Source organism: Lynx rufus, unplaced genomic scaffold, assembly GCF_022079265.1.
Source record: "Lynx rufus isolate CCGP_SWC_20201006 ecotype Redwood Valley unplaced genomic scaffold, mLynRuf1.p SCAF_17, whole genome shotgun sequence".
Classification (NCBI taxonomy): Eukaryota; Metazoa; Chordata; class Mammalia; order Carnivora; family Felidae; genus Lynx; species Lynx rufus.
Window position 1 is genome coordinate 4,094,704 of NW_025814831.1, and position 21,393 is coordinate 4,116,096.

Below are 21,393 nucleotides of genomic sequence, written 5' to 3' on the forward strand. Positions count from 1 at the left end.
AATGAAAACGCACAGTTATATAAGGCCCGCTAACAAAATACACTATGTCTCAGCCACTAAGGAAAAATAATTTTCAAATAAGCAAAGAGCTAAAACAAAGCAACCTTGAACAAACTAGTATTTTAAACAGTGACCTGGAAAGGGTCAAAGGAAATCCAGCTGAAAGCACACTGAAGTTACAGAGGAGGAGTCAAAGGCCACACAGTACGTTTTGTCTGATTTCTATTCTACTGTCTGACTTCTCCTTCTCCTCCTCCTCCTTCTTTTTTTTTTTAAATAGGCTTCATGCCCAGTGCAGCGCTCAATGTGGGGCTCCAACTCACAACCCTGAGATCAAGACCTGAGCTGACAGGTCATTATCTCACGGTTTGTGGGTTCAGGCCCTGCTTCGGGCTCTGTGCTGACAATGCAGAGCCTGCTTGGGATTCTCCCTCTCTCTGCCTCTCCCCCGCTCATGAACACTCTCTCTCAAAATAAACAAACATTAAAAAAAAAAAAAAAAAAAAAAAGGCCTGAACTGAAATCAAGGGTCAGACACTTAACAGACTGAGCCACCCAGGCGTCCCTCCAATGTCTGACTTCTATTCCAATGTCCCAACAATAAGTTCGTTACTATGAGGCAAATGCATAGAAACACTTCTATTCTACCTACCTACCCCCTAATAGGTGAAGTGGCCAACATTATGACAAAACAGATGAGCAAATGATTCTAGACAGGTAGGGGAAGTACAGGCTGAAAGTCTGGTCGAACCTCATTCAGGAAATGTCTGCTATGGTTCACTAAATATGGTTAGCCTAAGTATGGCTTGTGAGAATGAACACATTTTTCTTCTACACCCAGGGAGTAGATTATTTGGCTAAAGCATCGCTCATTAAAAAATAATTGCTAGGAAGGAAACCAAATGATCTGAACATATCCAACACATCCACAGGCCCACCTTCATTAGTTCAGTTGCGTTAAAGCAACAATAGGAAACAAACACATTTTATTTTTCAATCAGCCCGAAGGCCTTCATTTTTGAAACAGATTTTCTTTTTATAAGAGGTATGTTAGTCTCTCAAAAATACCCCCCTAATTCAAGCTATTTGTATAGCTTATAAAAACAATTTCATGTGTCACCATTGCAATTAATAAACAAAACAAAAATTCAAACTAGACATCCATTTACTCTATTTGTTAACTGATGTCAAATGGAGTGACCCCTGTTCTGTGGGAGAAAACCCCCCAAACCTGCAGGAACGGGAGGAACGGGAGGAACGGGACGGTCTGCCGAAGGGATGGGGCCACTGCAGGGCCCACTGCGTGCGAGGCGGGCTGCAGGGGTGCCAGCAGGGAGCCGGGGAGGCCGACCTGAGGGTGAGACTGCCACCTGCTGGACGGCGTCTTCGAACTTCTGCCAGCGTAGCCCGGCGCCCGGCAGCGCGCTGCAGAACAGGCCGCCTTTGTAGTCCAGGCACCAGATGTACTTCTCGGAGACCGCCAGGCTGAGTATGCCGTAGCCGGGGCCAGAGTACCCCATCCAGCTCTCTGCAAACTGACAAGGACAGAGCCTGGTGAGTTCTGTGGCAGAGGACAGAGCTGCGCTGTCGTGCTCTCATCAGCAGGCCAAGCATGCAGGGCGTCCTCCAGCTCGCAGAGCCGAGGAGCTCCGAGAAGACAGGCGGGGACCCGCTGTCTTTGGGCCGTGCTCGAAGAGAAGCAAGCGCTCTGAAATGGGAGTTGCCGTCCCCTACTGGGACCCCCCTACTGGGATCCCCCTACTGGGATAACACCGTGTCATCAGAGAACACCTTCCTAATGCGGTGCTTTGTGCACAGGCGTACCGCGCTTTATACAACGTGCGTGCAAATTGCTATTTCGTGCCTCCGATCCTTGCAGATACGCTACCTAGTGTTTTAAATACGGTCCCCATCACTGGACATGGGGCACACCGTGTGGCTGATGGAAATCTGGCCAAGATGCTCAGCCTGGCAGAATTTCGTAGACCAATAGTTTGGCTGCTTGGATTCTTTTTAAAAATCAAAGCTAAATGAAGTCGTTGTAGTTTGACAGTTTTCTGAAACTGCAGAAGAAATCAATGTACCTGCACAATCACTTGAATATGCAAGTCAACTGCTTCACAGAGAATGGCGCCCGACCCTTGCCAATCTGGCCCTGCGCCCCGTGACAAGTCTTTCTCAACCTCCTCCCCAACGTGCCACAAAATTTCTGGGCTTTTCCAGCTACTGGGATGGGGGGAAGACTGTCAGCAGGTGGGGGAGAAGTCCTCTGAGTGCCAGGTTCCCGATCACCCAGGGGAGGGCTTTTCTAGAGTTCTGGCCTAGAATCCCAACAGCCTGCCCTCCCAGGACGTCGTCTGCCTGGCTGGCGCCTCGCAGCTTCCCAGAGCCCCGCCCTGTGCTCTCCTCCATCGGCCCAGAGTCTCGCTCAGCTGAGACGATCGGCATGTATGTCTGTCTCCTCAAGACTCTGAGATCCCAACTGGCCGTCCACGTGCCGCGGCGCCTGCAGCCGAGGGCTCTCAAGAGGGGGTGGGTGCAGGCAGGACCGAGGGGAAGGTCTAACCTTTCGGCATTGGTCTCAAAGCAAGCAAGCGGGACATTTCATTCTGAAGGCGGGACGGCACAGAGGCTGGGAGACGGTCCCGGGGCCAGCCCTGCGCTCCACTTGCTATGGGACCTGTGCAAGCCGTTTAACCGAGTTGCGGTTCCCTCCGCTGTAAAACGGGGACCATGGCAGCGCCAACTTCACAGCTTGTTTTGTTTTGAGAGTAAATGAGGTGGACTCATAAAGTGCTTAACGGTGCCCAGCAGGTGGCGAGAGCTGCCCAAACGATACACATATCGGCATCGAGGGAATCCAGTGGTACATCTGGGGAAAGCACACCTAAGTTCACACTCACGATCTGTGCCTCACAACTACTCAGCAGGAAAAGTCACAACACGTGGTTAGTTTTGAAACCAAATACACTGAATAGGAAATCATCTGCTAAGAAAAGCAAGCACTTTAAAGAAATCTCCTTATGTAGGATGACCGAGAGTCCCCCTCCTTAACCGCGTGCATCGTCGGGTGGACCCACAGGAAACTGGCCACCACAAACCCACATACCTGATCTGACTTTAGCAGCCCGGTGTCTTCTGTGCCGGGCTGGCTCAGGTCCTGCAGGGAGCGACTACCCCCGAGCTCAGTCACGCTCGTCTCCGAAGAAGATGAAGGCAACCCTTGGGCATAGATGTCCTCCTCGTCGCTGGACGTTAACACCTGGTCCCGGGAAGGCTGCTCCAGCCGCGGCTCACGGGTGCGAGTCGCCAGGGCAGAGACCGGGGGAGTCCGCCGTCCTCCCGCACTCCCCAGGTCACGTTCCGAGGCCGCCATTTCCTTTAGGCCTGTGTCACTGTCAGTGACAGCGTGCCAGGGAGATGAGCCGAGGTGGCCGGGGGCCTCCTCGTGCGTTAGGAAGCCCTGCCCCTTTCCGGGCCCCTCGGCACCGCCCTCGCCAGCTCTGGTCCCCGGCAGCCGCTGCTCCGCGTGGGGGGCCCAGCTGAGGCTTGAAGGCACCGGGAGTGAGTCTAGGAAAGGGGCTTCAGAAAAAGTGCTTGGGGGGTCATCGGGCTCCATGTCCCCTGCTTCCCGGGCCTGTTCTCGCCAGGGTGACTGTCTGCTATTCAGTCCCTCGTCTGCGGGGCAAGGCTCCTCTCTGAGGTCGGTAACATCACTGCCTTCCACAGCCTCTCTCAGCTCCAAGAGTGAAGTCCACACTCCCCTGTGTGGCTCCGTCTCGCCTGCATGGTTCCATCGTGGGCTTTCAGGTCTACTGTCACGCCCTTCATTCGGTATGTCAGGGGCAGGCTCAGGCACCTCCAGGACACTGAACGCTTCGGGGTCATTATTCTCCTGCAGGACACCATTCACCTCTCCGCTGAGGTTACTCTCCCGGTCAGGAGACTCTGTGCTCGAGCGATCCACAATGCTGCCCAAACTTGAGGTCATGGACAGCAGGTCTGTGCTCAAGGACTGGGGACTGTCACCCGGAAACTCACAGCAGGGAGTTGACTCAAGGGAACTGTGGCAGGCACTCCGGCTTCCACCTTCTAATTTAAAATAAGAACGTTTAAGATGACGGATGACTCTGCATAAACGGTAAGAGACTAAAAAACAAAATTTTGGCTCAAGAAAAAATGCATCTTAAATGACGGATACCTAAGTGAAGTATGAATTATCCTAACGCAGAGGTGTTTTAAATGGATGCAACTGTCAGACGGGCTGATGGGCTCTGAGGCCTCGCTCAAGAAATGTTAAGGGGAAAAAACAAAGGAACAGATGGACTGCAGATCAACTGTTTAAAATGATTAAAATGCTCAGCAGTCCGATACCTGTCCTTCGATACTGCAGTATCTGTAGCTAGGGAGGCCTAACAGGAACCAAGGAGCACAGAGTTAAACGAGTTCTCTGTTAGATCGCACGTCTGTAACACAGCCAACCCCAAACGTAGTGATCCCTCTGCCTCCATGACTTTCCTTCCACCCGGGTTCACAGACTCTGGTCTAACACATGGTATGTGTAGATAGATCCAAATTTTTACCGGAATATTGAGAAGTGGAACCCCAGGGCCAGCAAGCAGGGCGGTAAGTACGCAGGTGCACGTTACAGGATTTAAACCTCGCAGAAGCGCTTTAGTGTGCGTGGCGCTCTTTTGCAACTTATGAAATACTTCACGGCAAAGCCCCTCCACAGAGGGGGACACGTGATGGCCGCAGACCCTCCCTGCCTCCCCTCACCCGAGTGGGCAGGCGCTCGCTCCGTGAGGGCAGCACCCCGTACGTGAGCAGGAGTCAGTGCGTGCGGTGCCATAGGCCGTACCTGACTTCTTCTTCCTCTTCTTTCTCACTTTCAGCGGCTTCACTACGAGCTCCTGCTCAAACTCTTCTGAGCTGATCACGCTGAATCTCTGTGAGGCGGGCTGGCCACCCCTCCCCGGCTCTGGCACCGCCTGGAGCCCGGAGCCACTGTCGGTGGAGTTGAGAGAACTGCTCCTGCTCCGTGGCTCGCTGGCCACGGAGCTGGCCACGGAAGAGCCCCTGAGCCTCGTCTCAGAAACTGTGGCCCCCGACGGCTTCTCCGCGCGCTGCCCAGACACCTGCTCTGCGCACCCGGACGTCTCCAGGCTGTCTCGCGCTGGGAAAGGAGGGGTGGGTTTTACTACTGGTTACAAGAAAGTCGACGTGCTCTCATTCAGGTCTGCTAACCCTGCTGAACACCAGCCTGCCGAAGTCAGAGAAACTAACGAAACTAAAAGAATCGCACAGAAGATTCCAACAAATGGTTCTGGGCTCCAGGAAGCGCACGTACCCAAATCAGGAAAAGGATTCCCCACAGCTGCCTTTTGTAAATACCTCAAGAGTCCGGGAACGCCACTAAGAAGTATACAGCATTCCTCACGTCAATTCACAAAGAATTCATAAAGAAGAGAAATGGGCTTAGTGATGTCCCATACTTAGACCACGCCCTAATATACTACTACTCGAGAGGCACTTGAAAAACACACGTGTACCTCTAATCCTATTTCTTAACCGACTGAGCCACCCAGGTGCCCTCCTCTAATCCTATTTCTTGAAATTCAAGGAGTGAAGGTGATTTCCTGCTAGCACCAAGTCAGGATGGAGAAGTATGTTAACAAGGCAGCGTCCAGAGCAAGCAGAGAGCAGCATCCTTCTCAACACGACACCAGAGTCACTGTGGCCAGAAGGGTTCCAGCCACAGGACTAGGGACCACTTTACCCGTTCAGCCACCTGTTTGTGACCGAGTACGCACGATGTGCCCGACACCGTTCTGGGGCCATCAACCAGACAGACGGGAATCCCCGTCCTCTTGAGAGGGTCGTCGGGGGCAGACTGCCGGCTGTGGCGTGCACAATGGGGGCTGACAGGGAGGGTTCCGCTCTGCGTGAAGCCCGGGCAGGGAAGCCACTTGTCAAAGAGCACGCAGGTCGATGGCAGGTCTGGGTCCAGAGCTCCCCTGTCAATACAGCGGCCACTGCCACATGCAGCTATTTCCCGTCAAAGCCAAATAAAACTTAAAATTCTGTGGCACTCACGTGTGGGCAGCGGCCACCTACCGGTCAGCGCAGATACAGACCATGTTCATCGCTGCGAGAGAGTCCTGCCGGAAGGCAGTGGTCTAGAGCTTACTTGTCCCCAGGGGCCACGCTGCCCCTGACGACACGGACGACGCCAGCTCAGAAACTCAAAAGTCAGAACTTACGCACTTTCCACGACTAGAATTTGGAGTATTTATGCCGACTCACCCTCTGACTTAAGAGGTAATTCACTTGCCGCCCCAGCCCCACCCGGCCATCTCTTAAGAGATGGTTAATTTGGGGCCAAGACAGCCCTTATGACACTCATCTTTTCGAGAAGTAAATATGCGGCTAATGAGACACCGTTTGGTACAATTTCCTACTCGCTACAGTTTGCACTCTAAACATTACGAAAAGAGATGAGGCTGGAGTAAGGCTTCAGCCAGGCCTGCCAGCATGGGGTCCAGTGGCCTGCCCCCCCGGGGCTCCTCTTCCCCGCCTTACTCCGCTCTGGAAGGCCTGGGGTTTGCGACCCGCCCACCCGCTTCGGTCCAGGACCTCCACTCCCTCGCTTGCAGGGACTCAGATGCGAGCTCATGCTGGCGAGAGAAGTAACAGCAAAGATGCCCGAGGCCAGGACACCGCAAGGCCGTGGCTACAGCAAAGGGGCCCCATTTCTGACCAGCGCGGCAAGGCAGGAGGAAGAGGAGAAATGCTGGCAGAAGCAGGAATCAGAAGACATGCTGATTGGCCTGGGGCTTGCCACTTACCCCCCCAGTCCTTGGTTTTCTAATCTGTGAAATGGGGACACCACGAATTAACAAATACTCAGGGTCTTCTTTCTACGTGCCATGTGCTGTGCAGGCCCACAAAGCGGACTCACAAGATCCTCACAACCAAAAAGTTTACTATTTTGTGGGGTAAGGTACACAGTAAGTGAACGGCTCCATGGTCAGAAGGGCAGGAGGGAGCTCCCTGGGCACTCAAGTGAAGAGAGGGCTGACTTAACCGAAGCACTCGGGGAAAGTTTCAAACATGCAGGGATCCCCGACCTGGGTCTTCAATAAGGAGTGGGGAGAGTGCAGGGAGCACCATCCTGTCAGAAGCGGGCCACGTCCTAGAGCATCACACACCTCGCGTTCGGGCCTGCTAAGTGCCCGGTGAGTGGGAGAGGGCGAGGGCCCGGAGAGGGCTGGCAGCCAGAGGACGGGGTGCCCTGCAGGCCACCTCATCAACGGTGGCCACAGGAGTGCAGTGCGGTGAGCAAGGAGGGGATGAGGCCGCTCCAACCCCGGGGAGGAAGGGGGCCTGGCTGGGGAGGGGGAGCTGCATCTTCCTAAGTCCCAGTCTCCTCGTCTATGAAACCAGTACCTTCCATTTAAGGTTGTTCTCAGGACCTTATAAGGCCAGGGATGCCGTGTGCTTAGCGGTCTCTGGAACACAGGGAGAACAAGGCGAGTGACAGAGACAGGACAAGGACAGGGAGGAGAGTGGAGTGGAGGGACTGGGGGGTGGGGCCCACACCACTGTCGTCACCGTCAGGAACAAGCTTGCTGATGAGCCCCAAACCACCGAAGTGTGCGTGAGAACGTGTGTGACAATTCACTCGTTAGAACCTGGGCTTGTATGAATTACAGAAAAAGGTCAAAAGCAGAGAGAATAATCAATGCGATAAGAAGAACTGTGTTAAGGGCAAAGGATATGTCCCAGAAAACAGATTTAAATGTTCTAAAATCTTGGCAAATCTCTATCTTCTGAAGTACTAATTCCACACGCCGTCCAAACACCAGAGAGCAGTCATGTGGGTGCCGTGCTCTCCCTCCTCGCCCAGCCTCCCACCCTCCAGACCCACGGAGCCACTCTACCAAATGGGAGGCTGTGTGACGGGAGCCTTGAAATAGGTAAGCTTCAAGAAAAGTCTCGTAAACCGTATTTTAAGAAGCACAGGAAACCCTCCAAATACCTGTTTAGAAAAAGCGAAGTGATGGAAGGGTTTGTAAATTGTAAACTGCAATTACGTACACACAGTACATTTTATGACAAATACAAACCTATTGATGCCAGTCCTTCAGGTCTGCTTGAAATTCTTATAATGTTCCTATCTCCCTTTAAGAAAAATATTTCATTTTCTGTGCAGGAAACAGACACGATATCACCAGATCCTTCCAAACCGGCAATTGTAGCCTGTCCAAAAAAGGAAAGAAAAGAAAAGAAAAGAAAAGAAAATCACACAACCAGGCAACAGTAATAGCTGAAAACACACAAACATGTGCAGGAGTCCTACGAAGTCAAATGACAACTGTGCTTTGTTATGGCCACTTTCTGAAACTTCTGAAGAGTAATTCGAAGCAGGGGCCCCTGGCTGGCTCTGTCAGGGGAGCTCAGGACTCTGGGTCTCAGGGTGGTAAGTTCAAACCCCACGTTGGGTGTAGAGATTAAATTAAAAAAGAGTAATTCAGAGCCAAAGTAGGTAATATCTGACAGGTACGTGACAGTCACCTTGCCAGTAAACTCACGAGACCGAACGGGTTGTCTGCCCCACCTCTCAGCCACTCGGAACCGCGTCCCACCTGCGCCTGACCCCCTTGGACGTGGAGCTCAGCCTCCTTGGCTGGACCTGCCCGTCAGCCTCCCACAACTGCCCTGGGCTGTGGTACAGGTGCCCCGAGTGGAACGGGCCAGTCCAAACCCCAGCCTTGTTCCTCCATGACGCCATGGCCTCTGCTCAGACTCCTTTCCTGACTCTTGTTCCCTGCGAGAGTTCCAACTCGATTCAGACACCACCTCCTTGGGTAACGGACCCCGGCGAGCTCAGCCTCAGTGGCCCTGCCCTGCCCAGGACTCATCACAGCTCACAGCACTCTGGACAAACGTCCACGGGCACGTCGCTCCTGGGCTGCAGTGATGAGCTGCCTGGGCTAGACCCCTACTGGGTGTGCTCCTGTGGGAGAGACTCATGTGCACTGCACTTCACAGCTCTGGACGAACGGGGGGCGGGGAGAGGCCCTGATGCCACCTGGGATGTCCAGAGCCTGCAACAAGTTTTAAAAATTCTCTTTTCAGCCAACAATACAAACAAGAGGCCATTCAGTGTAGAGAGAAAAGCGTCTAAATTCTTTGTTAATTTTTAATAACCCTGAGGAATAGCTAAAAACGTGCCCTTAGTTTGAAAGACTCTGACGGCAGCCATAACGTGCACACAGACAGACCCTTTGTCTCCGTTTCTCTACGTCTAAAATGAAGTTAATTGCACCTGTTGGAAAAAGCACTGGGGGTGAGGGCTCAGAAGAAAGGAACTGATGTGCAATCACCAAACGTTTCGACCCCACTAACTACCAAGTGTGTATCAAGTTCCTAGAGTACCCAGAGAAAGAAGAAAACTGAAGTTGTCTGTACGTGAAGAATACAAAAATGCCTTTCAAAGTGCTCCTTAGGAAGAGAAACCAACTCAGGGCAAAAAGGCAGCTTGGTGGCCCCAACCCAACTAACTCTGCCCTCAAGTTCCAGGTGAGGAAGTTCCAGGTAGGGCAGACGAGACTCCTGCTTAGAGGCAGAACAGCTAGAAGGTTCTACCAAAACCAAACATTTCTTCAAATCTACAAAATAATCAGACCATCACCTGATTTCCTTAACTGACTCAATGGAAAAAAGTAAAGCATTAGGATCAATATCGTTCCTTCTATCATCCTGAGAGACAGTCTGTGGAGAACATCCTACAGACACCAAAGCTGTGGTGCGATCACGTCGCTCACCTGGTTGACGGTGTCTAGAAGGTAAATGCTATATTCATTCCAACTCAACACCCAGCCTTCTTGGAAGAAACATGAAACGAGCCCCAGGTGCTTCTCAGGTAAGCTGCAACTTCCCCTGTTGGAGGATTCCAGACGCGGGTACAGTTCGAAAGGCTTGACTCCTCCGGCAAAGACATCTTTTAAGATAAACGTGGCTTGAACAGTCCCATGGATGTCCGCCTTCCAGAGCCGGAGCCCAGGCCGTGACGCATACAAAGTCAGATCACTTTGCTTACAGAGCCCTGGTATAAAACAAGCTCCAAATTTCCCAGTGCTGAAATTACAAGAAAAAAAAAACACACAGAAAAAAAACCAAATATGAACTGATTTAAAGCCATGGTTGTCAACCCTTGATATCAACTGTAATAAGAATTTTTTGGCTAAGCCCAAACAAGATTAATGTCTTTTCAGAACCTCTTCTGTGTTTTGTTGTTGTTGTTGTTTGTTTTGTTGTTGTTAATGGAACCATATTGTCATCTCTGCCCACAGAGGACAAGGTCTCTGTATCATACTTCCTGCAACCCCCTCAGAACTGTGTACCCAGTACTGTTAAGCCAGTATCCCGATTCATGGCGACTGTTATGGTGCCAGGCCCCAGGCTCTGTCTCCACCCTCTGGCTCAATCCTCACCACGGCCCCGCGTGGCGAACAGTACAGCTCCTGTGTCCGAGAAAAGGAAACTGAAGCAGATGCGGACAAATCCAGGTCTGACTATCCTCCCCCTGTTCGGAAATTCTGTTCTTTTAACGTCTGATTGCTGTACTCACTCCCACATCCCAATGAATGAGCATCACGCCTACAACTGAGTCTAAACCCATCATAGGAACCTGCTTCTCTTCTGGTCCCCAGGCGTGGTATTTTTTCTCTATTTTTAAAATTATGGGGGCACCTGGGTGGCTCAGTTGGTGAAGCACCCAACTTTGGCTCAGGTCATGATCTCACAGCTCGTGGGTTCGAGCCCACATCAGGCCCTGTGCCGACAGCCCGGAGCCTGGAGCCTGTTTTGGATCCTGTGTCTCCTTCTCCCCCTGCCCCTTCCCCACTCATGCTCTGTCTCTGTCTCTCTCTCAAAAATAAATAACATTAAAAATTTTTTTTTAATTATGAAACACCTAACACAAAATAATGTATGCTTTATATATGTTTTATCGTATATATCATATATATAAATTATATATATATACTATATTACATATACATATTTATAAGTACATAAAAGTTATGAAGTCTAATAAATGAAGTGCACACCTGGGAATTCATCCTTCAACTTCAGAAATAAATCATCAGTGACACTGTTGATGTTCTCTCATGTTCCTAAAAAAGTTCCTGCCCCTCTGTTCCCCAGGTATGACCACTAGACTGAATTTTGTGTTTATTATTCCCTTACTTTTACTGACAGTTTAACCACATACCTATGTATTCCTAAACACTACGAAATTTACAATTTCATTTGTATAAAAAAAGTATGATGCCATTTGTATACTTATGCAACTTGCTTTTTTTTAAGTTTATTTATTTATTTTGAAACAGAGAGAGAGAGAGAGAGAGAGAGAGAGAGAGAAGGGGGGGGCGCACATGAGTAGAAGAGGGGCAGAGAGAAGGAGAGAGACAATCCCAAGCAGGTTCTGTGCTGTCAGCACAGAGCCCCATGTGGAGCTCGATCACACAACCTGGGATCATGATCTGAGCCGAAATCACTGACTGAGCCACCCAGGAGCCCCTTAACATTATATTTTTAAGGTTTATCTTTACTGATAAAAAAAGCTATACCTCATTCATTCTGACTGCTACACAGTAGTCCGCAAGTTATTTATTCACTTTCTTGCTGATGAGCATTTGCATTATTTCTACATTTTTATTTTAAACAGTAGTGCCCTGAGCATTTTCGCACAGACCTCCTGGTGCACAGGTGTAAGAGTCTGTCAAGGACCTTTCAGAGATGGAACCACTGCTCTGTTGGGTAACTGCTGGGTTTCTGGATAAGAACAAATTCAGGTTTGGAAGACAATTTCAAACTTTTTTCAACATGATTATACCAACCTATGTTTCCACCAGTAATCCTGAAGTTCTTTTTTTTTTTTTTTTTTTAAAGATCCTATTTTTTAAGTAATCTCTATACTGAACGTGGGGCTCAAACTCACAACCCTGGGATCAAGAGTTGCACGCTTCCCTAACTGGGCCACCCAGGCACCCCTCTGAGTTCTCACTGTCCCTTGACTTTGCCTGATCTCAGGCTCCTGCCAGACCTGAAAGTTTAAGAATTTCAGTCCAGAGGTGCTGCGTGGCTCAGTCAGTTGAGCGTCCAACTCCTGATTTTGGCTCAGGTCATGATCCCAGGGTTGTGAGGTTGAGCTCTGTGTCAGGCTCTGTGCTGACCATGGAGTGTGCTTGGGATTCTGTCTCCCTCCCTCTGCCCCTCTCCCCCACTCATTCTCTCTCTCTCTCTCTCTCTCTCTCAAAGAAATAAAAAATTAAAAAAAAAGTTTCAGGGGCACCTGGGTGGCTCAGTAGGTTAAGCGTCCAACTTCAGCTCAGGTCATGATCTGACAACTTGTGGGTTCGAGCCCCGCGTCAGGCTCTGTGCTGACAGCTCAGAGCCTGGTGCCCGCTTCGGATTCTGTGTCCCCCTCTCTCTCTGCTCTTCCTCCACCTGTGTGCTCATGCGCTCTTTCTCTGAAAAATGAATAACCATTACAAAGAAAAAAAAAGTTTCAGCCCAGCCCTGAGTCCTGCTGATCCTCTCTCCAAAACGCTTCTAATTTTTTTTTTTTTTAACATTTATTTATTTTGAGAGAGAGAGGGCGTGCACATACAGGAGGGAGAGAGAATCCTAAGCAGGCTCTGTGCTGTCAGCAAGGAGCCTGACCCGGGGCTCGAACTCATAAACCGTGAGACCATGACGTGAGCCAAAAGAAATCAAGAGTTGGATGTTTAACCTACTAAGCCACCCAGGCGCCCTTGTACGTCTCTGATTTTCAACAGTAGAAAGAGCACTGGCTCTAGATTGACAGCTGGGCTCAATTTCTAGCCCTGACATAGAATTGCCATGTGGTTGCAACCTTCCTGGCTCTCAGTTTCCTAATCTGTAAACCACGGTCATTCCCCCATCTCAAAGGTTAAGTGAGGATTAAGTGACACAATCTCTGAAGGCACAAAAGCACTGCTGGTGACACTATGTCTCACAAATGCTCACCAGCCACCCACAGGGCTACAGGGACCCACAGCCAGGAGCTACCTGTGGGTCCATCCATGTCCCCACTGCGTGCTCCCTACCTATGTGCTCCCTACGCTCTCCTCACCCTCCCTGCACACAGCAGAGCCCTGTGGCCCTCCTGAGGGCCTGTCCCCAGAGCGCATCCCACACAGCCACACAGATAAACTTATCTGGACATTTCTCTGCACTTCAGTATCCCCCTAGGTCCCTCTGGCTCCGGTAACTCAATCCTTCTGGACAAGGTCCAAGGAGGACATCGAATATCAAGTTCACTTTGAAACGAAGATTGTTAGATTAGCCAAGAGTGTTCTACGCTGTAGATCATTCATGGACAGCGCTAAAATCGGCATCGTGCTCGATTACTGCCTTTGGTGGATCTGTTCTGGAAAGATTCACTAAATAGACCCAAACGAGTTCTACGGAACATCCCGTAATCTCTTCCTCTTGCCCTTCCTGTCAAATCAATTTCTACTTGGTGATCCAACTGTTAACTGTTTTCCTTCTATTTATAGGTCCTCTGAAAAATCTCTTGTCACTCCCATTTTGATTTGCTCACCTTAGGTCACTCATGCACTCATTTTAACAAACGCGTGGGGAGTTCCTGCGTTATGTAAGACCCAGTGCTGGGGGCAACATGAAAGGCGAAGGAGGCGAGACCCTGCCCGTGTCTGCGAACACGCCGTGGCAGACGGCACGTGTGCGGGAACTGCCGTGCGGGCACCTGGCTGGCGCTGTATCCGAGTGAGGCTCAGAGGGCTGCCCCACAGTCCAGATGGGACGTGACCTGGCCGGGGCACGAGAGGGCCAAACCCAGGACTACCACCCGGCTGAGGGGCGGGCGGGCCCTCTGGGGGAAGGAACGTGCCGACGGGGTCCTGGTGGGTGGCTGGCTGGCTCTGAGGAACTGCTGCATGTGGTGAGCGAGCCGAGGGAAGGCAGTGAAGTTGGAGATAACTAGCTAGAGTGAGGGGCGAGTCGTCCTAAACCGCTGGCTTGGCCGCCATCCACCCACTCGTGGTCCGATTCTGCAGCACCTGATGTCATTCTGGATGGGTCCCTCAGACTCCAACCTTTAAGGTCTAAGCATCACGGGGTTCTAAAATCATAACTAAGTTAACCTACCTACTTAATTCTGGTGGAGGTCATTTCCAGAAAAATCACTGATGACTTTAAAAACCACTTTAATTCCCTTTATGAGCCACATTAATATGAAAAGGGTGTTTTTTATTTTTTTTAAGTTTATTTATTTTGAGAGAGAGTATGCATGAGCGGGGGAGGGGCAAGGAGAAAGACAGAGAGAGAATCCTCCGCGGTCTCCACCCTGTCAGCACAGAGCCCGATGCGGGGCTAAAACCCACGAACCGTGAGATCGTGACCTGAGCCGAAATCAAGAGTCGGACACCCAACAGAGCCCCCCAGGCACCCCTGAAAGGAGTGTTCTCTAACGTGATGTATAATTTATGGTGTCAGAGACCTGAAATGCTGAGCGTGGACAGAGGACCTGACACAGGACAAAGAAAATCTAAGATGGGTGACACAAGGCTCCGTGGCCAACTGCCCACAGACCGTCACACGGGCACGAGGGTGGGGACCCTGCTCCAGAACTTGATGCTGGCTCTGCAGGGGCACGCACTCCATGTGACTGCAACGTGCAGGGGCCCCGACGACCGGACGGTCCCCGTGTGAAACAGTGCAACACAGACCTGGAGATAAACCCTGAGGACAGCAGAGACACAACACGCTTGGGGCCTGCTGGGGTCTCTGAGATCTTCTGGGCGTAACATGTGTCTTACCTGGTTCGGTCTGAGGGGGGTCGCCACCTCCATCCGAAGAGCACAACCCCACCCCCGCTGAGGTTCCCTGCCTGCAAGCGTACCTGTGCCCACGCCCTGCTCCCTGCCGAGAACACCCGGCCCCGTCCAAGCCCCGCGCCCTCTGGGGTGGCCCGCCAGCGGGCTCCAGGGAGGCCACGACAGGTGCCAACATCTCAACCTCCGTGCCGGCCCGTGCCAGCCACCCGGCACCGGCCTCATGGTCCGTCTCTACAAACCTCCCACCAGACCCGCTCCCCACCAGGCGCCCCTTACGCCGTGTGTGTGTTCCCTCTGACAAAAACCAGCTGTCTCTGCACACGGCTATCCTGGCCCCTCCGGGCCCTCCAGCCCCTCCAGGCCCCGGCCTCTCTCATAAGCAAGGCCGCGTGCAGCCACCAGGCTGCCAAATCCAAAGGTCTGTCCCAGGCCATCTCTCGGGCCGTCAGCAGCTCTGACGGCCCCGTGACACTCCTCCCGCGTAGCCCCCAACTTCTCCCTCCCCTGACTGCCCTCCTCCAGTTACCATCACGCCGGGGGGCGAGCTCTAACTGCCGCCCTCATGCTACGGGCTCCCAAGCGTGCGCCTGCCCTCCACCTGCCCCTCCGGCTCTCCACAGGGAGGAAGACTGTGCCACCTCGTCCACAACACTGTTCTGGCCTCTCCCCCAGGCCCCGCCCCCCACCCCCCACCCGACCCACGGCTCAGGCCGCAGCCTCTGGCTGAATTCTTTCTCTCACTCCCCACCCGGTCAGCTCTGCCCTGCGAGCATTCCCAGCGCCCTGCCCTGGCCTGAGCCCCGGACTGCCCCCCTGAGCCGCCACTCTTGCCCCTCCCAGGACAGCGCGGGTGACTTGTCCTGGTCGGAGCCGTTCACAAGGGCCAGCGTGCCGGAAGAAAGCGGCCCCCGGCGAGGCCGCAAAGCCTGCCGCGTGGGGTCCCACCCGGGCCCCTCCACCGGGGCCCCTCCTCTGCTCCACACACACCTGGCCTTGCTGCTCCCCAAAGCCTCGGGTGCCTGGCGCGTGCATTGCTCCTGCTTCTCACCGAGGTCCTCTCGTGAGTCCTCCTGCCCTTCCTTCAGGAGTCTGCCCCGGTCCCCACCACCCCTGCTGCGTATCCACAGCACACGGCCGTGTCCCCCGCTCCCTCCTCTCTGGCCCATATGCTCTAGTCCAAATCTAGTCCGATTTATTACTACGAACATTCTAGAACACATTTAATGTCAGCCTCCCACCCCAGGAACGGGAGCCCCGAGAGTAGAGCCTTTCCCTGTTCACAGCTGTCTCCTCAGACCGAGAAAGGTACTGGCCACAGCAGAGACTTGGTAAGGATTTTTTAACGTCACGTGAACACACAATGTCCCTACGTAAACACCCGATGTCAGAGGTCTCGGTGTCACCTGTAGGTAATGACTGAATTTTTGTTTCTGGCTGAGACCTGTATATGTCCCTCCTCACTGTGACTCCCACTTGGCGACCTAACAAGCACCTCCAACTCAACAGAACGGAAGTCTAGACTGCAAGCCCAGGCTCCCCGCGGTGCGCCCACCGCCGCTGCCTCACTGCCGTAGCCAGAAGCACCAAAATCTATTCTTTTCTTCCCCTTGCCCCTCTACCCAATCCACCGTCCAGCCCCGTGCTTCCTATCTCCGAATTACGGCTCCCCGCTGACGGCCACCAGCAGGGGCCAGCCTCCACGCCTGGTCCTCACCGTCCCCCTCCTGCCCATCTCCGATGAAGTCTCCACGCAGAACCAGGGTGAGCTCCGAGAGGTTGCTCAGGTTGCTAATGTCCTGCATAAAGCACTTCAATGGCTTTCTGTTATGCCTAGAATAACTCGGGCGACAGCATGTGGTCCCTCCGGCCCCCGCCCCCAAGCTGGCTCAGGGCCTCCTTTGCAATCTCATTTTACACCTGCACCTCTCCACGGTCACCCCGGGCCCCTCCGGCTCCACAAACATTGCTCCCTGGCCCAATCCGAGGCCTCGGCATGTTCCGCTCCCGGAGACCAGAATGCTCTTCCACCGGCCCTTCCCACGCTTGAGGCTTCGGCTTCAATGGCGCTTCTCCACAGAAGCCCTTCCCGACTGTTCTAAAGAGCGTGCCACCCCCACCTGTGATGCTTCACCCTGACTGATCCACAATGTCCACAGCGTGCATTGTAGCCTACACATCCGTCCTGCTGGAGGGGGGACACGCGTCCCCTCGCTCACATCCGTCCTGCCGGGGCATGGCGACATGTCTGTCCCCTGGCTCACTGCCGTCCACCGCACGCTGCTGCCCGGCAGGCACGCACCCAACACCTGCTGACTGAAACCCTGCTTCCGGAGGATAGACACAGCAGATGCCCCTTCTGAACTACAATCTAAAATAGCACCCAACAGGGGCGCCTGGGTGGCTCAGTTGGTTGAACGTCAGACTTCAGCTCAGGTCACAATCTCACGGTTTGTGGGTTCGAGACCCGCATCAGGATCTGTGCTGACAGCTCAGAGTCTGGAGCCTGCTTTGGGTTCTGTGCCTCCCTCTCTCTCTGCCCCTCCCCTGCTCATTCTCTCTCTCTCTCTCTCTCTCTCTCTCTCTCTTAAAAATAAAACATTAAAAAATTAAAAAGAACACTAACTTAAAAAAAAAAAGCTTAAGAAAATAATAAAATAGCACACAACAGAAAAACAAGCCTGTAAACAGCTTTTCCATTTATTCTGTGTTATGCCCACTTCTCTAAGGCTCAGGGAAATATACTTCCTCGAGAGAAAAAGAACACATTTGTTGGTGTCTGCAGCCTGGGACAGGGCCTGGCCCAGGCCAGGAGACCTGACGACTCACAGGCACCGGGAGGGGCTCATGGAGAGTGGCTGGTGTTTCCACACAAGAGGCTAGAAGACCAGGTTTTAGGAGAAACACTATTGGCTTATCCATGTGAAAAGTAACCGGTCTTTATCTCTCTTTATACTCCACTATCCTTCCAAAAAGACACGATAAAGTAGGACCCTGATGACGAACCAGGACAGGGCGCGAAGCAGAAGAGGGGGACGCTGGCAGAGGGAAAGGCAAGATGAAGACGTGCACAACCACGGGGCCCAAGCTCCAAATTCTGCTGTGCTTACACTTCCAGGGGCTGTTAACAGGGACATTACGGTTACAGAAAGGGCAAACTGTTGACAGAATCGAGCGGGTATTCAGCACAGAAAACAGAAGCCAAAGGAAGGCATGACCAGATCTTTTATGAGCTAAGGGCTATCATGCTCCTCCCGCCCGACCTCCCCTTCTCCGGGCCATCGTCACCAGCACAGCTGTCACCACCAGCCTCCGTGGGCCCTCCCTCGAGGGCACGGCCAATGCCACCACGTCTCCTCGTCAGCCTGCTCTCCACACTCGCCAGCCCACCTGCCACCCTGCCCCTCTGATTCTCAGATGGCAACAGTGCCCCTTTACCAGGACCGTCTCCAAATCCTGCCGCCCGATTTATAAGCTGCCGGCCCCCGCCCCCTCCTGCTGCCCCCACTCGGCTCTCCGTCCCTCTCTGCTCAGAATGAGGGGGTGGCCCCCCCACTCTATCCAGCCCCTCCTCACTGACCCCACCGCCACACAAACCGGGCCCCGAGCTCTACAAGCGTGTTTCCGGCAGGGAGGTCACCCATGCGCTCGGCTGCCTCTTCCCGCACGGCTGGTAGGCGGCTGGACTTGGCCTAGCCCTTCTCCCCCTGTCCTTCCAGGTGGCAGGTAAACGGGGGGACGAGCTCTCAGCCTGGCAGCCTCCCCTCCAGAGCCTCCCCACTCCTCTTGGCCAGTTCCACTCCTCCCTCGCTCACTCCCTCAGGAAGTCTGCTGTCACCCTCAGGAAGTCTGCTGTCACCCCCAGGCCCGGGAGGAGCTTGACAGCACCCCTCACAGCTCCGCACTAGGTGACACCGCTGTCAACAACTTTCCCGCTGAGTTTCTCAAGCATCCGTGACGGCGGGCTCACATCCGCCTCGTCTACCAGTTACCCCCGACCCGGCACAGCCTGCACAGTGCAGAGGGGACCGTCACCCCTCCTGTGGCGGACCCAGAGCAGACCGCCTCGGAGACTTTCCGGATTCTGGCGCTCGAGGCAGAGTGGCCATGCCTGCAGGTCCCTGCAGCAGATGAGAGGGATGAGCTTTCCCCATCTGATGCTGGCACAGGCGGCCAAGCAGGTTAGGGACCCGTCGGGGGACCCCAGGCTTAGAGCCACTGTGGGCTTGCCTAGGGTAACCTAGGCAAGGTGACCTAGGAAAACTTAAGGCCCCTCTGTAACCGCCACGCTGGGGCATGTGTGACGCTCACCTTTTCCTTGGTTGTGTTCCAATCTGCTTGACAGACTTCTCTTCCGTGTAAAAAAGCAGGCTTCTTTGTAGTGTAGACACGAGCAGAACTTTCTGGCTATAATCCAGCTGCACGATTGAAGATGGCTCTTCTAACACCAAATGGGAGTTACAGACGCCCTGTGGGAGAGGCCAGTTAAACCCAACTCAATGTGGAGTCAATTTACACCTTAAAATGTATGCCGTTCATTCCCAACAGATTCAATGTCAACCCACTATGATGGAATTATTTGGAAAAGTTCTTACTAATGAGAAAACAATGTCAACACCTACCTCAGGTTACATCAAGTTTGACAAGAAACGTTTAAAGGTTTTGTATAATTTCTTTTAAAATGTTTTCAGGGGAGCATTCAAAGAAGAGTCCATAAAGGCCAAAGCGGAAACGTATTGCACTAGGACTATTGTTTACACTAATAGAATACAACAGGACTTTCCATAAGATTATTTGTGACAACTATCACCTAAGGTCACAAGACACTCATCCCCCCAAAGAGTTCAAAGCAATTTTGGGGACATTATATCCTTGCCAACTGAAAGGGTCAGAAAAAACAGAAGAAACTGAAATGGTGGTAAATATATTGAAGAACAAAGTAAAATTCTAGAAGGCATTTTACTGCTAACACAAACTCTAATTCTTGGTGTCAAAAGTCGGTTTCTATATGTTACTTTTCTCCTGAACCAGTTTCTTCAATTGAGTAAGAAAAACTGATGCTCTATCGCAGAACTTTTGGGGGTGGGAGAGAAAAGCAGCAATCAGATTTACTGGTAAAATTTACATACAATAAAATTTACCTGTTCAAGATACACAATTCTATGGATTTTGGCAAACACATACAGTCCTATAACCACCGACACCGTAACGATAGAGAGATTCTCATTCTCCCCGGACACTGAGTGTTTTTAAAGCAGATTTTCTGGGCACCTGGGTGGCTCAGTCGGTTGAGCGACTGATTTCTGCTCAGGTCATGATCTCATTCATGGTTTGTGAGTTCAAGCCCCGCGTTGGGCTCTGTCTGATAGAACCTGGAGCTGCTTCAGATTCTGTGTCTCCCTCTCTCTCTGCCCCTCCCCCTCTGTCTCTCTCTGTCTCAGAAATAAATAAACATTAAAAAAAAAAAAAGCAGATTTTCCTCCACATTTGTCGTCACGTAAACTGTAGCTTTTCAGTTTTTGACTTATGATGGAACTCAATTCATTGTATTAATTTTGCAAATCGCACACACTCCCATACCTATTTATGTAAATCTCTTTGTACTTTATCTTAAAAAAAAAAAAAAAAAAAAACTACCAGAACCTATCAATAAAGCTGGGAAAAAAAGTTCTCAGTGTGACAAGGATACTGTTTTCTGCATGTGGCTTTCTCTCTACTTCCTGAAATGCAGGCTCACGAGCAGTGCTGCCTGAAAGCCTCAACAGAAGGGAGGTACGACACAGGGACCCTTAATAACCTAAGGCTTTCCTGCAGAACGGGTTCTCAAAGTATGGTCTGCAGTCCTCAAGGGTCCCTAAGACCCTTTCAAAGGGTCTGCAAGGTGAACATTATCTTCATTATAACGCTAGGTTGCATCTGTCTTTTTCACTGAGCTGACATTTGCTCTGACACAAAAGCCACGGTGGGCAGAACGGGGCACTGAGCCCACTATCTGTCACGGTGCCCTCCACCACCACGCACTCATGACAAAAACGTGCGTTTCACTGAAGACGGTCTCTGTGGCAGAACAATTATAACTGCACCACATCCTTGCTCGTGGGTACGCACAGCTTTGTATTTTGTGTGACAGAGTGGCCCAGCTGCTGCATCCTGAGGTTCTCTGGTTCACTCAAGGAAAAGCACTTGTTCGACTCTAAAAGCTGTGAGCTCAACCAGTGGCTTCCCCCCCCCCCCCGCCCCCACAGGACACCATTTTACCGGACATACTAGAATTACTCAAACTTGGGTATTTGGCAGACATTTTCAAGATGGACCAAACGGAGCTTGTCACTTTAATGACAACGAGTAATAGTGTGCGTTACTGACAATAAATATCAAGTTTTCAACTGAGGATTAGAATTGAAAACTTTATCCACACTTGTGAACTTGACCAATTCCCAGTAGCTAAAGACTTTTCTGATCAGGATGATCATGATATTAACAAAGATGCCTTCTCTGATAT

General features: G+C 51.9%; 1 protein-coding gene across 8 annotated transcripts in view; it reads right to left on the reverse strand.

Annotated features, from left to right (window-relative positions):
- TECPR2 (tectonin beta-propeller repeat containing 2) overlaps positions 1–21,393 on the reverse strand; it is a 108,203-nt gene that overhangs the window by 54,448 nt on the left and 32,362 nt on the right. For 6 of the 8 annotated variants that reach the window (XM_047080042.1, XM_047080044.1, XM_047080043.1 and 3 more), the window contains 6 exons: positions 19,203–19,360; positions 9,831–10,143; positions 8,130–8,262; positions 4,862–5,176; positions 3,110–4,092; positions 1,352–1,535 (listed from right to left, as the gene is read on the reverse strand). In XM_047080042.1, coding sequence (XP_046935998.1) covers positions 1,352–1,535; positions 3,110–4,092; positions 4,862–5,176; positions 8,130–8,262; positions 9,831–10,143; positions 19,203–19,360 — 2,086 coding nt within the window. Of the gene's footprint in view, positions 1–1,351; positions 1,536–3,109; positions 4,093–4,861; positions 5,177–8,129; positions 8,263–9,830; positions 10,144–13,639; positions 14,367–15,881; positions 17,335–19,202; positions 19,361–21,393 lie in introns of those variants that run through there. The other 2 variants (XM_047080045.1, XM_047080048.1) reach the window with 2 other exon arrangements.